At 42.2% G+C, this 21,382-nt stretch overlaps 1 protein-coding gene across 1 annotated transcript in view; it reads right to left on the bottom strand.

Moving 5' to 3' along the window:
• Nucleotides 1-17,297, bottom strand: part of LOC124795185 (serine/threonine-protein phosphatase 6 regulatory ankyrin repeat subunit A-like) — a 68,489-nt gene extending 51,192 nt beyond the window's left edge. The window contains exons 1-2 of the mRNA XM_047259085.1: nt 17,233-17,297; nt 14,079-14,261 (exon numbers count right to left, since the gene is read on the bottom strand). Of these exons, the coding sequence (XP_047115041.1) occupies nt 14,079-14,238 (160 nt within the window). The 5' untranslated portion in view covers nt 14,239-14,261; nt 17,233-17,297. The remainder of the gene's footprint in view (nt 1-14,078; nt 14,262-17,232) is intronic.
• Nucleotides 17,298-21,382: the final 4,085 nt, after the last annotated feature.

The raw sequence follows: 21,382 nt of genomic DNA, 5'->3' as shown, positions 1-21,382 counted from the left end.
AAGATGATCGAATGGGGAGTGATTGAAAGAAGTACGAGTCCATATAATAACGGTTTGGTCATTGTAGCAAAATGGGATGGTAATGTGCCTATTGTGATTGACGCACGCACGTTGAATAGGGTCGTTCAACGTGAAACAGACAGACCAGAGAGTATGGAGGACATTTTGCAACGTTGTCATGACGTTAAATTCATGACTAGCCTCGATCTGACGGCTAGTTACTGGCAAATAGAACTCGAAGAAGAATCTAGGCCATACACCGTCTTCTTGTTTGCGGGCAGGTGTTATCAGTATAGAGTACTGCCGTTTGGACTTAATATATCTGTGTCCGTATTCATCAGGGCCCTAGATAAAGTGCTAGGACCGGCTTTGAGTTCAAGATTAACTGTGTATGTTGACGACCTATTGTTGGCCAATGCCACTTGGCATGACCATTGTGACCTGTTAGATGAAGTTTTTAGAGCATTGCGCCGTGGCGGAATGACTCTAAAGCTAAAGAAATGCGAATTTGTGAAGCAGGAACTGAAATTTTTAGGGCATGTAATTACCACTGCTGGTATTACAAAGGACCCAGAGAAACTAGAGGCAATAAGGAATTGTCCTCCACCCAAGTCTAGGAAACAGTTAAAAAGTTTTCTAGGGCTAACAGGATTTTACCGTAAATTTGTAAAAGGACAAGTGTTTAATGATGAAAATTTGAATAACCTCTGACGCAAAAACGTTCCGTTTGTGTGGACTGACGGGTGTCAGGCCGCTTTCGAGAGATTAAAAGACGAGTTGTTAAGATCTAACATACTATTTCATCCTGATTTATCGCTACCCTTCCATCTGGGAACGGATTCGTCGAATTATGGGGTGGGGGTAGAACTGTTCCAAGAAGTTGGTAAAGGAGAGGATAAGGAACACCGGACGATAGCGTTCGCGAGTCGAACTTTATCAAAAAGTGAGCGAAACTACACGATTTCTGGGAAAGAGTGTCTCGCTATCGTGTGGGGATTCAAAAAGTTCAAGGCATACCTATGGGGCCGTAAGGTGATTGATTATTCATACGCACCATGAGGCGCTCACTTATCTGAAGGATTGTAAACTACTTCACGAAAGACTGACTAGGTGGTCGCTGTATTTACAGCAATTTAACTATGACATCTGTTACGTAAAAGGGACCGACAATTGCGTAGCGGATGCGCTGTCGCGTTTGCCCGAGTCTAATCAAGAGATATTGAAAGATGAGTCAGATGGAGTGGTCAAATTATACTATTTTAAAGAAGTTGGGGGACGTAAATTAATAATGAACATCTGTAAGAATCTACGTCGTCATCAGAACGAGGACGGTTGTTTAAATATGGTGAAAACCCGATATGACGAAAGGAGTCCAGAAGGAGAAAAATTAAGGAAGTATTACAAGATATACGATCATATCTTGTACATATGTAAGAGTGAAGATAGTAATATTTGGCGGGTATGCTGGCCCACCAAATACGTCACGGAAATAATTGACTACTACCATTTGGCGTATGGTCACTGTGGACCAAAGAAATGTACGGAAAAGCTGAGTGAAGTAGCGCATTTTAACAACATGTTAAAACGCGTTACTGACAGAGTGAAAACTTGCGATTTATGTCAGAAGGTGAAGGTTACCAACTGTACGAGTCGTGGTCCTATGCAAAGTATAAGGCCTAACGACACCTTTGAATTACTGTGTGTGGACTTGTACGGACCTTTGCCCAAGTCATCAGGAAACTTCGCCTACATTTTAGTAGTGCTAGAAGCTTTTTCCAAGTTCATCAAACTATACCCGATTAGAAAAGCTACAGCCAAAGCGGTCTATAGCAAGCTTGTGAACGATTATTTTGTTCATATTGGTAAGCCCAAGGCGATTCTATCAGACAATGGGGCACAATTTACTTCTAAGTTGTGGAATGAAGGCATGGTAAGTAATGGGGTCGAGGTGATCCATATTTCAGCTTATTGTCCGGCTGGGAATCCCGCTGAGAGGTATATGCGCGAGCTAGGCCGACTTTGCCGTACCTATTGCCATCACAGCCATAGGGCATGGGGCAAATATGTAGCAGTATTCGAGAGAATTATGAACACCTTGAGACATGAATCTACGGGATTTTCTCCAGAGGAAATCCTGTTGGATGACAGAAGTAAAAGTTTAGTGGAAGAGATAATCAAATTCCCTCCACGGATTGACATTAGTATTTGTGTGAAAAAAGATCGTTTGCGAGAAGTAATGAAGCTAAAAGCCGATGCTCGCATACGTCGTCATGACGCTAAAAGTGCGTTTTGCTAAGTTTGCAATCGGAGACTTAGTACTTGTAAAAGCTCATGAGAAATCGAGCGAGATAGACAATGAAATCTCTAAATTTAAGTTTGTTTATAATGGACCATATAAAGTCATTGGTATACCTCACACAAATGCTTATTGCTTAGAGTATCCAAGCTCTGGAAAACTATTAGGTATACGGAACATTGTAGACCTAAAATTGTACCAACCTAGGATTGATTAATACCACAGAATGGGTAATTTGTACAGTATGTAAAATAGAGTGTAAGATTTAACGATTTGCTAGATTGCCATGCTTTTGACTGACCAAGGTCATTCAAGAAGTTGTAATTAATAAGTAATTAATTTTGATTAATCAATTTAATTTTAATCAATTTAATCATGATCTAATCAACTGAAAAATCCAAGCTGCTAGTTTAAGTTTTCAGCTGAGTCACAGTAGATTAAGGAATGTAAATATGATTTTGTAAATAGCTGTAAGATTCCATAAATATGTGATTTACTAGTCATTGCCGATGTACTTAGACGCTGTTTTAAGTTTCAGGCTAGTACATGCGTGTGATGATGGACAGTGTTGATAGTGTTTATGGACTCTTTGAGATTACTCGGGAGTGAGTTTTACCGAAAGAATTCAGTGAAACGGACGTTCTGGAAATGCCGTTACAAGGGCGAGAGAGATCAAGCGTGCCGCACAGGCGGGCGCAACAATACTGGCGGGGCGGAACCGCTGTCGGCTCTTGTGCCGCTGTCGGCTCTTGTGCCGCTGTCGGCATTCTTTGTACTTGCGAGTACGGAAGGCGGAGTTCTTTTTCTTCCCGGACAGCTGATATGAAAGAATTCTGTTGTCAATATTTATATTTTTGTCGATCTGCTGTATATTATTTTCTTGTTTAGCGTTAAGTGCACACTCATGACGAGAATATTAATTATGAAAAGTTTATATAAAATACGTATTCTATGTAATTAATTATTAATTTGCGTATTTTGATATACCTGTTTTCTATGACCACGTAATCTGATTAATTTTGTAAATAGTATTCCATTTCTTGATACTGCTAGGAATTTAGATTTTTAGAATAGCTAAACCATTTTCTATGAATTTTAATATGTTATCAACCTGTTTTATTTTGACCAAGATGACAAAGTGGAATAAGATTAGGAGTGTCTCCACTTAATTATTATCGTCTAAAAATTGGTTTATGGTTAATTAGGCGAATGCTAAATTTTGTTGATGTTTTGAGCATATGCATTTCCGCTGTTCCTTTTTTTTTTGGACATTTTCTGAGTCTGTTTACGTTACACGAACATCCTCAGACAATTTGGGGCACGTGTAACGCCGGAAATGTATATCCTCCGATTTCCATCTATTGTACTATAATTTGTTTTCCTTATTTTTGTTGCCTGAATATATGACATTTCTGTGTCTTCACATATTGTAATTGTTTTACTATTTGTGTGTATATATATATGCATTTATGTCGATGTATAATTGGTTTGTTTCGTAAATATTATTTGTATTTTTACGCTGGGTCTTGCCTAGGGAAAACTGCTATCGAACGATTACATCGATAGGTCGTGTGAAGAATCAAAGTGTGTAGGATCTTTGGTAGTGTTAACTCTGCCGCGTGGAGCGCGGGCAGAGCAGTTGGAGTCTGGCTGGAGTAGCGAGTGGAGCAGGTGTGTTGTGTGACGCTCCCGCGAGTTGCCGCGCTTTCAGGGTTTGGCAGCAAGTAATTGCGCTCGACTCGCGATGATAGTTTCTGACATGGTGTCGCGGACGGGAAGCATTAGCTGGCGCACATCAAGAGCCCGTTTCGCCTGGTGACCGTGTCGAGAAGAAGGCGCGCCAATATCCAGCTACTGCAACAGCGACGGCCGACAATGAGTGACTGTCGCCACCTCCTCGATCGACGGCTTCAAACCTTCAATCAACCAACAAGGAAGACTAAAAGCACGTAAAGTTTCAGAACTGTATGGCAGACTCCAGCTTTTCAAATTGTTCCATTTGCCTCGCAAAATTACAGCAACTTAGCATGAACCTTTGTTGCTCATTGTCCCAATTGCATTGCCAAGCAGGGTCCCTTCCTTTTCCGAAATGAACCCGAGTGTCGTTGAAATTCAAACGCCAGCATAATTCCATTTCACTGCTTTAATTTCAAAGTTCAATTTAAGTATTCATAGCTGGCTACAATAGTTAGATTACACAAGCACAAATTAAGAGTGCGAGTTTTGTTACCCTATTTTAGCTTACCTGTGACTGCAGCTCAGCTTGGTACGTACTAAATTTTACTATTGTTAATTGTTCAGAATCGTTTAATTCAAGTTCAAAGTTAAATCTCTTCTTTCTAAATTGCGTAGATTCAAGTAGCTTTAGAAATGATTGTTGAGGTAGTCCAAGACTAACTGTATTTCGATGTGCTTCAGAAAGAAAGCTCACTATTAACTTCAGTCACTAAATTAACTTTCGATTTTCCGGTTTCATTAATTCTTTTGCTAAATTAAGTGTAGCGAAATTTATTACTTCTGACAAACTTTCAGTTTTCACACTACACGTGTCAACCTTCAGTTGCCACGCTTCTAGTGCTAATTATATGTGTAATAACCTTTCTTTTTCAGTTATTATAGTAATTGTCCATAGGACTGGCGACCGTAATTTCCCCCAAATCTCAAATATCTAATTACCGCTAGTTGATTGTTAACGTAACGGCCGCACATTTACTTTCTTTATTAACTTTATCCCTATTTCAAAATTAATTTCCACCAGTTTCACTTGCATTTTTCCTTTCATTTAGATGTAACCCTTTCCTCCCTCTTTACCGACAGGTTAACTTCGGTGACGATTGCTTTTCCAAAATTCCCATTAGGTACACGCGGTTTCATTTTTCACTGTCATTAAGGTCGATAAGTGAGGGGGAGGTTACAAATCTAGCAATGTTAATCGCTTAAATCTGTCGCCTAGACAAATACATCATTACTCTACATTAATAATTTTTCGGTGTTGGGATTTTTTCCTATCGGTGTATGTCTACAAGCTATGATTGGCACTCTGGGTTGACATTAGATGGCCATCTGTTACAGGCTGGATTGGCATCGCTCTTGACATTGTGTCTGCCTTCAGCGTTCAGAAATCACAGAGGCTGCAGGATACGAAACTAGCCGCTGGTAGCAGCCCGCAAACAGTGACTGAGTGACACCACGCACGAACGCCAGTTGTTGTTTACTTGAATGGAGGGGGGTTTTCTTCGACTGCTACATGCTGAGAGTGTTCCTGGCAGCAAACGCTGTAGCAAGGAGGTTTTAAAGTCCAGGGTACTTACGATCCTCGGCATTCCAAATTGCAGCACGCAAATGGCTAACCACCTGTCTTTCTCGTAGGCCTCGTGTTGAAATTTTTAGTGGTTGTCATGGAAATGACAAAAAATTCAACAGTTGGTCGTTGACAGATGCTGTGGGAGGTGATGTGACGAGCACCATTAAGTGCTCCATGATTAATTAAGTTGTTGCAACTGAGGGGGCTAAAGTTGCTGCTTGATTTTTTTTTATTCTTGTTTATTTCAAAGCAGTATGATCTGATTTGTATTAATTTTATTTTACTTGTCTGTTATGTTGAGGTAGGTGTTAAGTGGTGGCTGAATGATTTTTGGAAGACGGGATGTGGTTTAGTGAAGTTGGGACGGATTTTTTTTCTGTTTTGTCTTTCAGTATTTTGTTCGTTAATGAGTGCTGGCGTTTTGGCTAAACGTAAGTGTTAGTCTGGACCAAAGGAAAGTTGGCAACAGTAAATGGGCACTACAGTAGCCTCTCTCGAGGGTGGCACAAAACGAAGGAAGTAGCACCAATTTTTTGCCGGCCGTTGTGGCCGTGCGGAGCCGAGCGACCGCTACGGTCGCAGGTTCTATTCCTGCCTCGGGCATGGATGTGTGTGATGTCCTTAGGTTAGTTAGGTTTAAGTAGTTCTAAGTTCTAGGCGACTAATGACTTGAGAAGCTAAGTCGCATAGCGCTCAGAGCCATTTGAACCATAGCACCCATTCCCGTAAATGTACGAACAAGCACGTAGGAAATGTGAATATGGTGAAGGCCTGATCTTTAGTGTAGTCAGAGGTCTGGGTTGGGTTGAAACGTTACAGTTTGGTTGTCAGCTGACGTAGCTGACGAATGAGAATGGAAGAAAACTTGTTGTGGTAACAGACGGATCTGTACTGTAGCCAGAAGTTGAGGTTTCCATCTGGGTATTACTCACGCCTTCGTTCTCGCTATGTTGGCCAAGTTAAGTCTTTGATACCTGTTTTCGCACTGACTTGGCACCGTGAACTTCGTTCTAGCGACTTAGATCAATTGAAGTTTTAGACACCAGCATTTGCTCCAAGTTTTTTTTTGTTACTGACTTATTCGTAGCCATTTCTTGTAGATGTAATTGGTTGCTGGTGTCAAACAGTTCAATTTACCGAAATACGTTAATTGAAGGTGACGATAGCGAATTGTGTGGTTTATTCGTGTTCACCTTTTGATTTTTTTCCTTTAATTATTATTATTATTATTTCGATGCCTGTATTGGACCAAGAATGTCGTTTATTTTGTTTCTCCCACCTCAAACTCTCGAAGACCCAGGCGTGTCCCGTTTATTTCACATCTTTCTTCACATTATTATGATTAAATTTTGGATTTGTTTTCTTTTTTTTTAACCGTATTGAATCTGTTATGTTAAGTAAGGTTATAGGTTTTTTTTTCACTTTGCTCTAGTTTGCTTGCTCTGTTGAGGCTTATTTTATTTGGCGCCGTTTAGTTCTGGAGGCCGGACAGCGACTGTTTTGGTCCACACCAAGTGAGTCAAGTCCCTTCATATGGCTTCAGGCTGGCGAGTTAATGACACAGTGAGCCTTCAGCTATTTATTGAGTCATTTATTCTTCTTTTTGCTCCGCAAACAATCTCATTCGCGTTACTCATTAACTACTCTAGTTAAAAAAAAAAGAAGTTTCTGACTTCGGGTGAGACACAGTTACTCTTCCAGCAGTGATCTGTTGCCGGATTGCCGAATATTCGAACTGGAGCCCTGGCGCCCCTTGTCCGCTCTCTCGCTCGTCCCGGGAATTCTAGATCTTTGAGCTCAAATTGACGCCTGGGAACTATCCAGAGCATGTTCGCTGAAATAAGAGCAACGCAGTTGCCAATCTAGGTGCAGTCGATTTACACGAGCGCTTTCGATTAATTTACGAATAATTTTTATTTTTGTTACATCACGAATGACGAATAAGGTATCATTACATTGTGAGACGTGTACAAATGTCATCTGTCGTTTTCAGATGAAGTAAATTTTGCTCCCGCTGAGGAAGATAAATGTCGTCCAACTGCGTGTGTGCTTTGCCACTACCCATGTCAGCCACCAACAGTAGAGGAAACGTCTGAGTCAGACGTATGAAGACTGACGACAGTATACCGCACTTTCGTTGAGCACAGATACAGGGCACTGAAAGAAAAGATTCAAAGCTCTTGCTGTTGACGGTTTAGGAGGGTTACTTACTGTACGGGCCGTGGGCAGAAAGTGAGAGTAGTGTAGAGCCTCTGACGCACAAAGATTCTTTTCTGTCTTCGACAAAGATGGCAGCACTGCCTTCAAGGATAAGATGTTGGGTATAGCTGTTGTCTCAGTCGGCTGAAAACTCTTGTTTAGTGCCATATAGAGACGAGTGACTCTGGATCTCATCAGATGCGAGGTGAGGAGCATAATCAGGTCTCTTCTTGCAAAGGAAAAAGCGCCGTTGCAGACTTTTAGCGAAATCGTGACTGTTTGTGTGTGTGTGGTGTGAGGAATAGTACTAACGAGTACAAGTGGTGTCGTGAGTTCAAAGCTGGCAGGACAAATGTTGCTGCTGTTTCAACCTGAAAAATCGTCGCCTCTTTTTTTCAGGGCAGTGATTCTCCTCGTTGAATTTTGCCTCAGGGTGAAACTGTTAAATCACCATGGTACTGTGACACCCTATAAAAAACGGAGGGCCGTACAGAAAGAAGGAAGGGGAACATTAACGAAGGCAGTCTGGTCGATGCCTGACAATGCACATGCCTACACAGTCGACGCGACTTCGACTGGCCTCCTGAACTAATTGACCAAAATAATTTTCAGATAAACCATTTAGTACAATTTCAAACGATGTTTTTATGCCAACCACAGACTTAAAAAGCGTGTTGTAGTCGACATGTCAAGGGTAGATTGAAGTCACCACCAGCTGCAACTGTATGAGTGTGATACCTATTTGAAACGAGACTCAAGGTTTTTTTTTTCTTTTATTTTGAGGAAGTGTATCATCTGAATCAGGGGGCGAGTAAAACGAACCAATAACTAGTTTATTCCAATTGTCAAGTATACCCTCTACCCATACTATGTGACAGGAAGAGCTTTGCTACGAGCTACAGACATTAACTGTCTTCTCGTTTTACATATCTGACGGTTGTGGGTGATGTGGTTTAGAGACAGTGAAGTTAGGTTTCCTATATTTATTTCAGTTCAACTCAAGACTTATTACCATATTTTTTGGTTCCACGCCAGGATAGTTTACTGAAACATTAAACTTTATTCACTCAATTATATTTCTCATTAGACATAACATTCTTCAAATATCTTTTGTTTGTTTGAAACACCTAATAGAATCCAGAATAAGAAAGTACTGTATTCATTTTAACATTTAGCAGGTAATGAGAGCCTATCCCTTTCTGCTGATTAAAGGTTTATATGAAAAAAAAAAACCTCTCTAAGCCGGAGCAGACATCTCAGGCAAGGGCAACACAAAGTCGATAATTTTAAGAATATTGCAACAAGAAATAGTAGCGTTTTGAAAAACGTTAAAAAATTCTTTCCAGTTCTATTCAATAGTATCTGGTGCTTCTTCAGTACTTGAACCACAATCTATCCTTCTGTTATGAATAACCTGGTCCAGGAATGACACATTCATCAAATAGGTCATCAGTATTTATGGAATTCTTTATAGTTTCAATAACAGTGTGTGAACTCTCTTCCAAATCAGACCAGACAATTTCAGTTCATAAATTTAGTCTCTCAAACATATTACTTTTATCAAAACTGTTATAGCCATTTTCAGCTTACAAAATCTACCAAATTTGGTGAGGCTGTAGCGTTAACAGCACTCCTGAGTGTAGCTGTTTTCATGTCATTCTTAATATCACCCTTTCCTTTACGTGCAACAGAAAACACAGGCCAACGATGGAAAAACTTTTTTGCTGAAAATACCTTATTCTTATGTTTTTAGGGTGGTAAATCCAAATATGATAGTTACAAAACTATAACCCACCATTTCTTTACATTTTACAGTTAAATTTATGAAATTGAGCGGTTTTTAAAGATATTAATAGCTTTTATATAGTTAAAATAATTTAAAAAAGAGGTGTAATGAACGTAGATGACGTTGGTAGCACTGCTGAAAAACATTTGCTGGCTTAAAAAGTTCGATTCTATTTTTGTGTTAACAGATAGTGTTTCGTTTACTGTCAACCTAACCTCACTTTCCCATTTCCTACACATGTGCTCAGTACGATGTCTAATCGTGGTTGTAAAAACTCTGCTGACAGTTTTTGTTATATTTGTGGTGAATTTGTGATTAAAAAACACCAAAGAAACATTACAGACTTTGTTAAAAAAGTTTATCTATCATACCTTTGATCTAAACTTGGTGATCAAGATAAATCTTGGGTGCCGTATAAGGTATATTATGTGTGTGTTGAAGATCTAAGAAAATGGTCCAAAAAGGAGAAAAAAGCCTTTAGATTTGCTGTTCCTATGATATGGAGGGAGCCAAGAAATTATTCTGATGATTGCTACTTTTGCAGTGTTGATATTACTGGTCATAATTCGAAAAACAAGAAGTTAATAAGCTACCCTAACCTTCCATCCGCCATCTGATCAGTAGTGCATGGTGTAGATTTGCCGGTTCCTGAACCACCACATGATTCAAATTCTATTCCAACAGAAGTATTTTCTGATGTACAATGTGATATAGATGAAACAGATGATGATGATTCCCATTGTAATACAGAAAGTCTAGAGACCAGATTGTTTACTCAGACTGAGCTTAACAATTTGGTTCGGGATCTAGGCTTAACGAAAGAAAAAGCGGAATTGCTTGGTTCTCGATTAAAAGAATAGAACTAATTGGCAGTTGGAACCAGCATATACATGTATAGAAAGAGAGAGCAGCAATTTTCCAAGTTTTTTCAACAAGAAGGTGATTTAGTGTACTGCTCAGACATTCCCAGTCTGATGAATGAGTTTGGTATTGAATACAAAAAGGAAGACTAGATGTTTATTGAGTCATCCAAAACTAGTTTAAAGGCTGTTTTACTACACAATGGTAACATGTATGCATCTATACCTGTTGGACATTTTGTACATATGAAAGAAAGCTATGAAACCCTACAAATAGTGCTAAATAAAATAGGTTATTCTGCTCATGGTTGGGCGATATGTGGCGTTCTGAAAGTAACATGCATGCTCCTTCGGCAGCAAGGTGATTTTACCAAATTTCCATGTTTCTTGTGTAAACAGGACAGTAGGGCTAGGGATCAACACAGGTGCAGAACGAACTGGCCTGTGAGGGAGTCTTTAAAACCTGGTGAGAAGAGCATTCTATGCAAAAACCTTGTAGATCCAAAAAACGTACTCCTACCACCTCTACATATAAAGTTAGGCATAATGAAACAGTTTGTAAGGGCTTTGCCTAAAGATGGACCATGTTTTAAGTATTTCTGCCAAAAGTTTCCACACCTTTCAGAAGCTAAACTAAAAGAAGTCGTCTTTGTCGGACTTGACATTAGAAAATTAATTTTTGATGTTAACTTTGAATACACAATGACCTTAAATGAGAATAAGCATGGGTATCGTTCAAGTAAGTCATCACAAAGTTCTTGGTTCAAATGGCTCTGAGCACTATGGGACTTAACTTCTCAGGTCATCGGTCCCCTAGAACTTAAAACTACTTAAACCTAATGAACCTAAGGACATCACACACATCCATGCCCGAGGCAGGATTTGAACCTGTGACCGTAGCGGTTGCTCGGTTCCAGACTGTAGCGCCTAAAACTGCTCGGCCACTTTGGCCGGCTCACAAAGTTCTTAGGACATGAAAAAGACCCATGATATGTTTCTATTATAGCTACAGTGTTAAAGAAGTTTAAAACTTTAGGACTTTTAATGAACCTGAAAGTTCACTTTTTGAGCAATCACCTTGATTACTTCCCGGACAATATGGGAGATGTAAGTGAGGAGCAATGAGAGCATTTTCACCAGGACATTAAAGTGATGCAAAAACGCTACCAAGGCCGCTGGAACACCAACATTATGGGGGAATGCTGTTGGTCACTTCACTGAGAAGTTCAGCAAGCGACTCATCATAGAAAAAGCTACATAAGAAGCTTCAAAGGAAAAAGAGAAAGAAAATACAAACCAATTCCAGCTGATAAGTGAAACCTGTATTAACACATATCATTGTCTTATGTAGCTTACTGTAAATACAAACCATGCTTATATTGTAAAAAAGCGATTTTGTAACAAAGCGTTTCATTAATTTCCCTGTTTACTGTATAGCATAAGATTTTTATAATATATAATAAAAAGCATATTGCTTTAAAACTATGGGTGATATAACAAATTGAGGCTAGATTTGGATTCAGCTCATAAAAATCTATAAAGATCAGCTATCAAAATATAAAAAGTTTTTCAAAAAAAAATTTTCGTTGGCCTGTGAAATTCTTCAGTAGAGAGTGTGTAATAAACATGTTCATTGTTACTATCATCACAAAATTTCAAAATTTTGTAATCCTGCCATTGTTCAACATTAAATACACACTTTCTTTTACCCTTTGCTAAACGATGAGACAAGAAACGAACAGAGACGAAACGATGAAAAATGTGTAGAAAACTTACTTCCAACATGAAAACAACATAACATAAACACAGTGATAAAATTTTCTCGGGCTTTCGGCCTTGTCCAGTGATTTAAAATCCACTTGACAGTGGCCGAAAGCTCGGCCGAAATCTTTCGGATTTTAAACCACTGGACGTGGCTGGAAGCCTGAGAAAATTTTATCATCACGAAACTATGCATTCATATACAATATAAACACATTGTCCATGTTTTTCTTTTTTTTTTTTTTTTGCAAAATGACTAACAAGAAGTGAAAAGTAGTGGCGGAAGGGGTAGCCACACTACCCTGTTTTCAGTCCTTGCTCCAAGATTAGCTGAGATGGGTGGCTTTAGAGAGTTTTAAAAGATGTGATGCCAAACATATACACTATGTGATCAAAAGTATCCGGAAACCCCCAAAAACATACAGTTTTCATATTAGGTGCATTGTGCTGCCATCTACTGTCAGGTACTCCATATCAGCGACTTCAGTAGTCATTAGACATCGTGAGAGAGCAGAATGGGGTGCTCTGCGGAACTCACGGACTTCGTCACTTGTGTCATATGTCTGTACGCGAGATTTCCACACTCCTAAACATCCTTAGGTCCACTGTTTCCTATGTGATAGTGAAGTGGGGGTGTGAAGGGACACGTACATCACAAAAGCGTACAGGCTGACCTCATCTGTTGACTGACTGAGATAGTCAACAGTTGTAGAGGGTTGTAATGTGTAATAGGCAGACATCTATCCAAACCATCACAAAGGAATTCCAAACATCATCAGGATCCACTACAAGTACTATGAAATTTAAGTGGGAGGTGAGAAAACTTGGATTTCATGGTGGAGCGGCTGCTCATAAACCACACATCATGCCGGTGAATGCCAAATGACGCTTCGCTTGGTGTAAGGAGTGTGAACATTGGACGATTAAACAGTGGAAAAACGTCGTGTGGAGTGACGAATCACAGAACTCAATGTGGTGATCCGATGGCATGGTGTTGGTATGGCGAATACCTGCTGAACGTAATCTGCCAGCATGGGTAGTACCAACAGTAAAATTCGGAAGCAGTGGTGTTATTGTGTGGCCATGATTTTCATAGAGGGGGCTAGCACCCCTTGTTGTTTTGTGTGGCACTATAACAGCACTGGCCTACACTGATGTTTTAAGCTCCTTCTTGTTTCCTAATGTTGAAGAGCATTCAGGGATGACGATTGCATCTTTCAACATGATCAAGCAACTGTTGATAATTCACAGCATGTGGCGAAGTGGTTACATGACAATAACATCCTTGCACAGAGTCCTGACCTGTATCAGCACCCCTTTTACAGGGGGTGCTGCCTGTATCCTATAGAACACCTTTGGGATGTTTTGGATTGCCGACTTTGTGCTAGGCCGCACTGACCAACATCGATACCTCTCCTCAGTGTACCACTCTGTGAAGAATTGGCTGCCATTCCTCAAGAAACTTTCCAGCACCAGATTGAACGTATGCCTGCGAGAGTGGAAGCTGTCATCAAGGCATTACCGATGTCATCCAGCATTACCGATGGAGGGCGCCACGAACTTGTAAGTCTTTTTCAGACAGGTGTCCGGATACTTTTGATCACATAGTATAGGTCTAAAACTGAGGAAATGCTCGCCATTCATTACATCCTAAAACCCTGGACATTTTTGAAACCTCAGACATTACCGCAGACAGCACTAAAATTTCACGACTGTCTGGGCTATTTCTGGACTTATGGTACGCCTAAGGAAGGATCTGTACAAAACACGAATTTCGTTTTGTGTAATGGTATCGAGAAGCAGACACAGTGTAAGTAAGGCAGCATTCGTTTTGGTGCAGTTAGTTATGTAGTGAGGCCAGGCAGCCCTTACTGGCAGCGATGTGCAGCGGCGTGGCTCCCGTCTTGTCCGGTGGGTGGGCTGCGGCCTCAGGGTCCGCCCCCAGCTCCAGCAGCGCCTGCAGCGCCTCCGTGCGGTTGCTGGCCGCTGCCACGTGCAGCGCCGTCTGGCCCTTCTTGTTTGGGAACACCATTGTCTCCGGCGTCACTCCATGCCCTGGTAAGAAAAAAAAGTATTTCTATATCTGCCACATCTGCAGCAAGATCTGCACTGAAGTGACAAAATTCATGGGCTAGGCAATATGTACATATACAGGAGGAGGTAGTATTGTGTACACCAGGTATAAAAGGAGAGTGCATTGGCAGAGTTGTCATTTGTACTCGGTGATTCATGTGAAAAGGTTTCTGACGTGATTCTGACTGCATAGGGGAACTAAAAGAAATCCACAATGCCAAGTGTGTGGTGAGATACCAAATTTAAGGCACAGCCTCTCACTACAGACAGCGCAGTGGCCAATGGCCTTCACTTAATGACCGAGAGCAGCAGCGTTTGTGTAGAGTTGTCACTCCTAACAGAGAAGCAACACTGTACGAAATAACAACAGAAATCAATGTGAGATGTATGATGATCATATGTGTTGGGCTAGTGTGGCGAAATCTGGCTTAATGAGCTATGGCAGCAGATGACTGACGCAAGTGCCTTTGCTAACAGCGCGACATCACCTGCAGTGCCTCTCCTGGGCTCATGAGCATGTTAGTTGGACCCTACACGATCGAGAAACTATTGTGCAGCGTTTCCTTTTCATATGTGCGTATGACGACTTGACTGTAACACCACTGCATGGCGGGTTTGTCTGTTTGATATGGTCTATGTTACCTTTTACTGTTCTTCTTCACTTTGTCTCAAGGCAGGATGATGTAAGAGAGTGTCTCACTATTTCCAGCAACTGAATGACGAACACGCCTTCAGCGAAAGTATGCTGTATTCTTTCAACATTGTTGATTAATTCTGAAGACAGATCAAATTATCAATGACTCACAATTTCAAATACATCTATTGTGAATTATGGCTGATCTCACAGGCAAAAACAGCAGAGGTCTTTTCTTTGTAGATGATAACTGGGAAGGATGCTTGCCTGTCGCCACTGTGCAATTGAGACTGGCGTTCCTGACCTATGGCTCTGAGCCTTGGTCAGGAAGCACCTCCAGTTTTCCCTTGGACACACTACAACCCCAACAAGATACTAAGCTGTAATCATCCATATTTCATTCCTTCCTTCCTTCAGCAAATCAGACAGTGTTAGTCCTGTTGCCTGATTTCTGTATAAGTGCAATGTATCTGTAAAGGAAATCACATACTAGAAGCCAGTGCGCTCAATAATCAGTAGGTGTGGTAAAGACATAGTATAAATTCAAAGGATTTGGATATTTGGAAAGATTAACAGGTCAGTTTAGCCCATACGAAAGTTTAACACACACACATGAGGTACATAAATGGAAATGCTTGGAAGAAATGTGACCTAGTTCTCGTGGCATCCTGCAGAGTGAAATTGTAACAACTGTGTTTGAAGATGACTGAGTGACCAATGTATTGCCACCAGCATAAATTTCGCATAGGTATCATGAGTACAAATATGGGAAATTGGGATGCATACAGAGGTATATCCACTGACTGACAAAGAAAGGGAAGCATCCAGAAGGGGAATGTGAGATGAAAGGAAACTTTATGGTTTGAGATGGGATGTGATTTTGTTTTGGTTCAATCCTGCATCCAGCCATCCCGATTTAGGTTTTCCATGATTTCCCTAGATCACTTCAGGCAAATGCCAGGATGTTTCCTTTGAAAGGGCACAGCCGATTTCCTTCACTATAGTTCGCTAATCCGAGCTTGTGCTCTGTCTGTAATGACCTCGATGTTGACAGGACATTAAACACTAATCTCCTCCTCCTCCTCTGTTTTAGTGTTTACAAAATCGAGTCATTTTTGCAAAGGATGTGGCAGTATGAGCCCACTCATCAGAATGATCCCCTCTGGCTTGTATGCATGTACTGATTCAGTTGGGAGCAGTATCATAAAGTCTGTTATATCCTCTCCAGAGGCACTCTAGCCTACAACTGCCATGACTGACCCTTGATATCCTGGGTACTAGCACTGGGACAGATTTTGCATCTGAGAGCTGGTATGAATAACCATCAGCTGTATCATGGAATGATAACAATGAACATGTGCCGGACTGGGACTCTAACCCAGATATCCCACTTATCACGAGTGGTCGCTTTACCATTAGGCTATCTGAGAATGACTCGTGGAACTCAGATGTCCCACTTATCACGAGTGGTCGCTTTACCATTAGGCTATCTGAGCATGACTCGTGGAACCCAGATATCCTGCTTATCACGAGTGGTCGCTTTGCCATTAGGCTATCTGAGCATGACTCGTGGAACCCAGATATCCTGCTTATCACGAGTGGTTGCTTTACCATTAGGCTATCTGAGAATGATTCGTGGAACCCAGATATCCCACTTATCACGAGTGGTTGCTTTACCATTAGGCTATCTGAGCATGACTCGTGGAACTCAGATGTCCCGCTTATCACAAGTGGTTGCTTTGCAATTAGGCTATCTGAGCATAAAACGTGGCCGGACCCAAATTTCCATTTGTTGTCAGCCGTAAGTCTACAACCTGCACTTATCAATATATAATCCTTATACTCACCATCAATTTTCGTCCAGGAAACCTAGGAACTACGATTCGTCACTCAACACAGTGTGTCGATATTCATCTGCGACCGGTGCTCTCTGATCTAGACACCACTCCAAATGCAGTAATTTGTGATGTGGTGTTAATGGTACCCAACATGTGCGACAAGTATTTCCCGGTGCTGCTGCTTTTAGTCTCCAGCACTCTGGTGGCTACTGTACCTGTCGCAGGCAACTGCAACTCTTATCATTTACACACTGACGGTGTGTGCGTATACAGGGTTACGTTGACATCTGACCCTGTTAGGTAGTATAGATATTCATTTTCCCTCGCTCAGAACGTGGGTGGAATAGGAATGGAAATTGATATTACTGCTACTACACGCTCTTCGCCAGGCACTATCCACGGACTTTTTGGCAGGTGTAGGTTTGACCCAGTCGAGTGATGCAGACGACCAAACACTTCGGTTCGCGAGCGGGCGGCTCACCCCTGGTGAGGAGGCAGCGCAGCAGCGGCGCGCAGCCCTTGGCGGCGGCGTCGTGCAGCGGGGCGGCGCCGGCGCGGCTGAGGGCGGCCGCCACCCCCGCCCCGCCCGCCAGCAGCACCTCGGCCGCCCCCACGGCGGCGCGCTCGTCTTCGCTCGCCGGGTGCGCCTGCGCGCACAGCAGCTGCAGCGGCGTGCGGCCCCCGGTGTCTCGCGGGTCCACGTCGGCGCCCACCTCCAGCAGCACGCGCAGCATCCGCGCGTCGCGGGCCTCCGCAGCCTCGTGCAGCGGCCGGCGCTGCCGCGGCTCGTCCGTCACCTTCTCCGGCGACACCCCGCACTCCGTCACCAGGAAGCGCGTCAGGTTGCAGAGCCTGTTGACGTGTTCTTTTAGTGCACAAAAAGTGCCTGCAGAGTTCTGCAAGCTGTCACAACTTGCTACCCACCCAGTTGCAACACGAACTCTATAGAGCTAGCCAGTACCCCACCATCAAAGTTTCAGATGCCGGATGGACCAAAACAAGAACAAAAGTATCTAGTAATCATGGGCTCCAAAATGTACACCTTCAGAACTGTCAGCATTTGCTCATCTCCAATATATCTCTGTTGCAAGATCTTTGCGACTCGTATTTGGTTCAAATGGCTGTGAGAACTATGGGACTTAACATTTGAAGTCATCAGTCTCCTAGAACTTAGAACTACTTAAACCTAACTAACCTAAGGACATCACACACATCCATGCCCGAGGCAGGATTCGAACCTGCGACAGTAGCGGTCGCGCGGTTCCAGACTGAAGTGCCTAGAACCGCTCGGCCTTAACGGCCGGCCGGCCCGTATTTTCGGAAGAGAAAATAATGTCCAATAAACATGGAATTCAAGATCAGTACTTTAAGATGTGTTCCACAGTAGCAAAGGTGAACAGCTGGACATCCATACTGTCAACTCTGCAAGTTTGTCAGTGGATTTCTGATTCACCCTTGTATATTCATGTATATATATGCCAAAGGAAAAAAATTTACTAGGCGAAAAAATGATTAATGAGTAATGAAATTTCTGGAATACATTTGTCTGGGTAACATTGTAAGATCACAGGTTAACGTAACTGTTAATAAACAGTGTAGACGCCAGAATGTCGAATGCGAGCATCCAGTCGTGAATACAGTCTTGTACAGATGCCGGATATCAGTTTGTGGGACGAAGTTCCATGCCTGTTGCACTTTGTGAGTCAATACAGGAACATTTATCACTGGTTGTGGATAATGCTGAAGTTGTCACCTGATGTTGCCCCATACGTGTTGGATTGAAGACAGATGTGCAGGCCAAGGCAACATGTCGACATTCTGTAGAGGTCAGGGTGCATGCGATAGCCACGAGAGTTCTCCCGCTGTTGTACGAAATCATGTCTGGGACTATAACTCCAGAAGTAGGTCCAGTCTGTTTAGTATGCAGACAGTTTGGTTGCAGGCCCTCAACTGGTCTTGTTCCAACCAATACAAGGCCACTGCTGGCATTGAGGCAGAATCAGTTTTCATCAGAAAACGCAATAGACCTCCAGCCAGCTCTCCAAGGAGCTCTCGCTTGACATCTCCGAAGTCGCAAGTGGCGGTGGTTTGGGATCAGCGGAATACACGCTACAGGCCATCCAGCTCAGAGCTGTGCTGAAAGTAACCGATTTGTAACAGTTAGTTGCGTTATTGTGGAGCTCAGATTGCTCCTGCAGATGCAGAATAGTGCACCCAGAGCCCAGTATTCTCGCGAGTGTACAATCTTGTGACCACCACTACCAGCAATCATATGGAGTTGCTACATTCCTGCCAAGTCTTTTTGCAGTATCAGAGAAGGAACATCCAGCTTCCTGTCGCTCTTTTACACTACCTTGTTCAAACTCAGTGAAATGGTGACAATAGCGTCTTTGTTCCCTTCAAGGTATTCTTACCTAACATAAGCTCACCACGTCCAGTCTTAAAGGTAACTAACGCTCACGACCCTTACGACGTGTATTTAAAGCAAACCTGATTCACAGCCTCACAGTGGCGTTACTACCGCCACTCTTATGCGACTCGTGCGATATTTGATTAATCATCACCTTTTAAGATGTGGATACCTGCCTACAAACTTTCGTTAATGACACACAACTCTATCTTGGTGTTATGTTTTTCTTCCGTCAGTGCATATCAGTGCATACGATGTTACATGACTGTTTGCGACAGAAGCTGCATCGAATTACGACACAGGCGAGCATCGCTCGTGAATGGGTAGCCACAGGAGTCGTCTGCTTCATCCAGCAGGTAACGCGTTAAGCATCTGCAATGTCCAGAGAGTATGCGGCAGTCGTTAGCCTGTAGTGTTACTGCCAGCGGGGAAAACACGGACGCTTGACCAGGTAGATAATTCGTGTCACAGTCCGAAGCGACTTAACACCCAAACCGTTATACACTGAAGCACCAAAGAAACCGGTATAGGCACGCTTATTGAAATACAGAGATATGTAAAGAGGCAGAATACTGCGCTGCGGTCGGGAACGCCTATATAAGACAACAAGTGTATGGTGCAGTTGTTAGGTCAGTTACTGCTGCTGCAATGCCAGGTTATCAAGACGTAAGTGAGACTGAACATGGTCTTATAGTCGCCGCATGAGGGATGGGACACAGCATCTCCGAAGTAGCAGCGAAGTGGGGATTTTTCCGCACGACCATTTCACGAGTGTATTGTGAATATCAGGAATCCGCTAAAACATCAAATCTCCGACATCGCTGTGGCTGGAAAAAGATCCTGCAAGAACGGGACCAATGACGACTGAAGAGAATCGTTCAACGTGACAGAAGTGCAACCATTCCACAAATTGCTGGAGATTTCAATGCTGGGCCGGGCCATCAACAAGTGTCAGCATGTGAACCATTCAACGAAACATCATCGATATGGTCTTTCTGAGCTGAAGGCCCACTTGCGTACCGTTGATGAGTGCAGGACAGAAAGCTGTACACCTCGTCTGTGGCTGTCAACACAGACATTGGACTGTTGATGACTGGAAACATGTTGCCTGGTCAGACAAGTCTCGTTTCAAATTTCATTGAGCGGATGGACGTGGACGGGTATGGAGACAATCTCATGAATCCATGGACCCTCCATGTCAGCAGGGGACTGTTCAAGCTGGTGGTAGCTCTGTAATGGTGTGGGACGTGTGCAATTGGATTCATATGATGCCCCTGATACGTCTGGATACGACCTCTGCCACCTAGGTACATAAGAATCCTATCTTATCACCTGCATGCATCCATGTCCATCGTGTATTCCGACGTACTTGGGCAATTCCAGCAGGACAATGCGACACCCCAAACGTCCAGAATTGCTACAGATTGGCTCCAGGAACACTCTTCGGAGATTAAACGCTTCCGCTGGGCACCAAACTCCCCAGACATGAACATTATTGAGCGAATTTGGGATGCTTTGCAGTGTGCTGTTCAGAAGACATCTTGAGCCTCGTGTACTCTTACGGATTTATGGACAGCTGTGCAAGACTCATTGTGTCAGTTTCTTCCAGCACTACTTCAGACAGTAGACTCCACGCCATGCCGTGTTGGAGAACTTCAGTGTATTTACAGATTAGGCAAGAACACCTAATCCAAGAGGGTAACGAGACGAGAATGTTCTTCTAGTCGTCCTCTCGATAGACAAAATAGTACTTAACATATTAAAGATGTAAGACTTGGAAATACCAATTAACTTTCGAAATTAATAAGTTCTTAACACCTTCAATGATGTTAAAGATCCAGGAGTCCACAGACAGCTTTATCAAAATACAGTTCTACGATATTAATAAATGTAATAGGCCTACATTTTGCATTATATATCAAAAAGTTCTCTTCGAGAACTAAAACATGTATTTAAGTGTAAAATGAATTACAGATCAGTAAATGCAGTTGGAATAGGAAAGTGTAGACTACAGTATGTATGTATAGTCATTTGAATTTCATCATGTGTAACAGTAATAAATAGCAAATAGGAGTAAAATAATTATCTCTCTAATTAAAATATAAGAAAAAAAGAAGCGTAAAGACCGCAGCTATGCGATGGGAACAGTAGTGAAACTCTGGTTCTAGGTGATATGAAGAATGTATGGTAGCAATAAATTAAACGTAAAGTTGAGAAATTG

Source organism: Schistocerca piceifrons, chromosome 4 (genome assembly GCF_021461385.2).
Source record: "Schistocerca piceifrons isolate TAMUIC-IGC-003096 chromosome 4, iqSchPice1.1, whole genome shotgun sequence".
In the NCBI taxonomy this organism is placed as follows: Eukaryota; Metazoa; Arthropoda; class Insecta; order Orthoptera; family Acrididae; genus Schistocerca; species Schistocerca piceifrons.
Note: the sequence above shows the minus strand (reverse complement) of the source record. Positions and strands in the feature narration are given on the sequence as shown.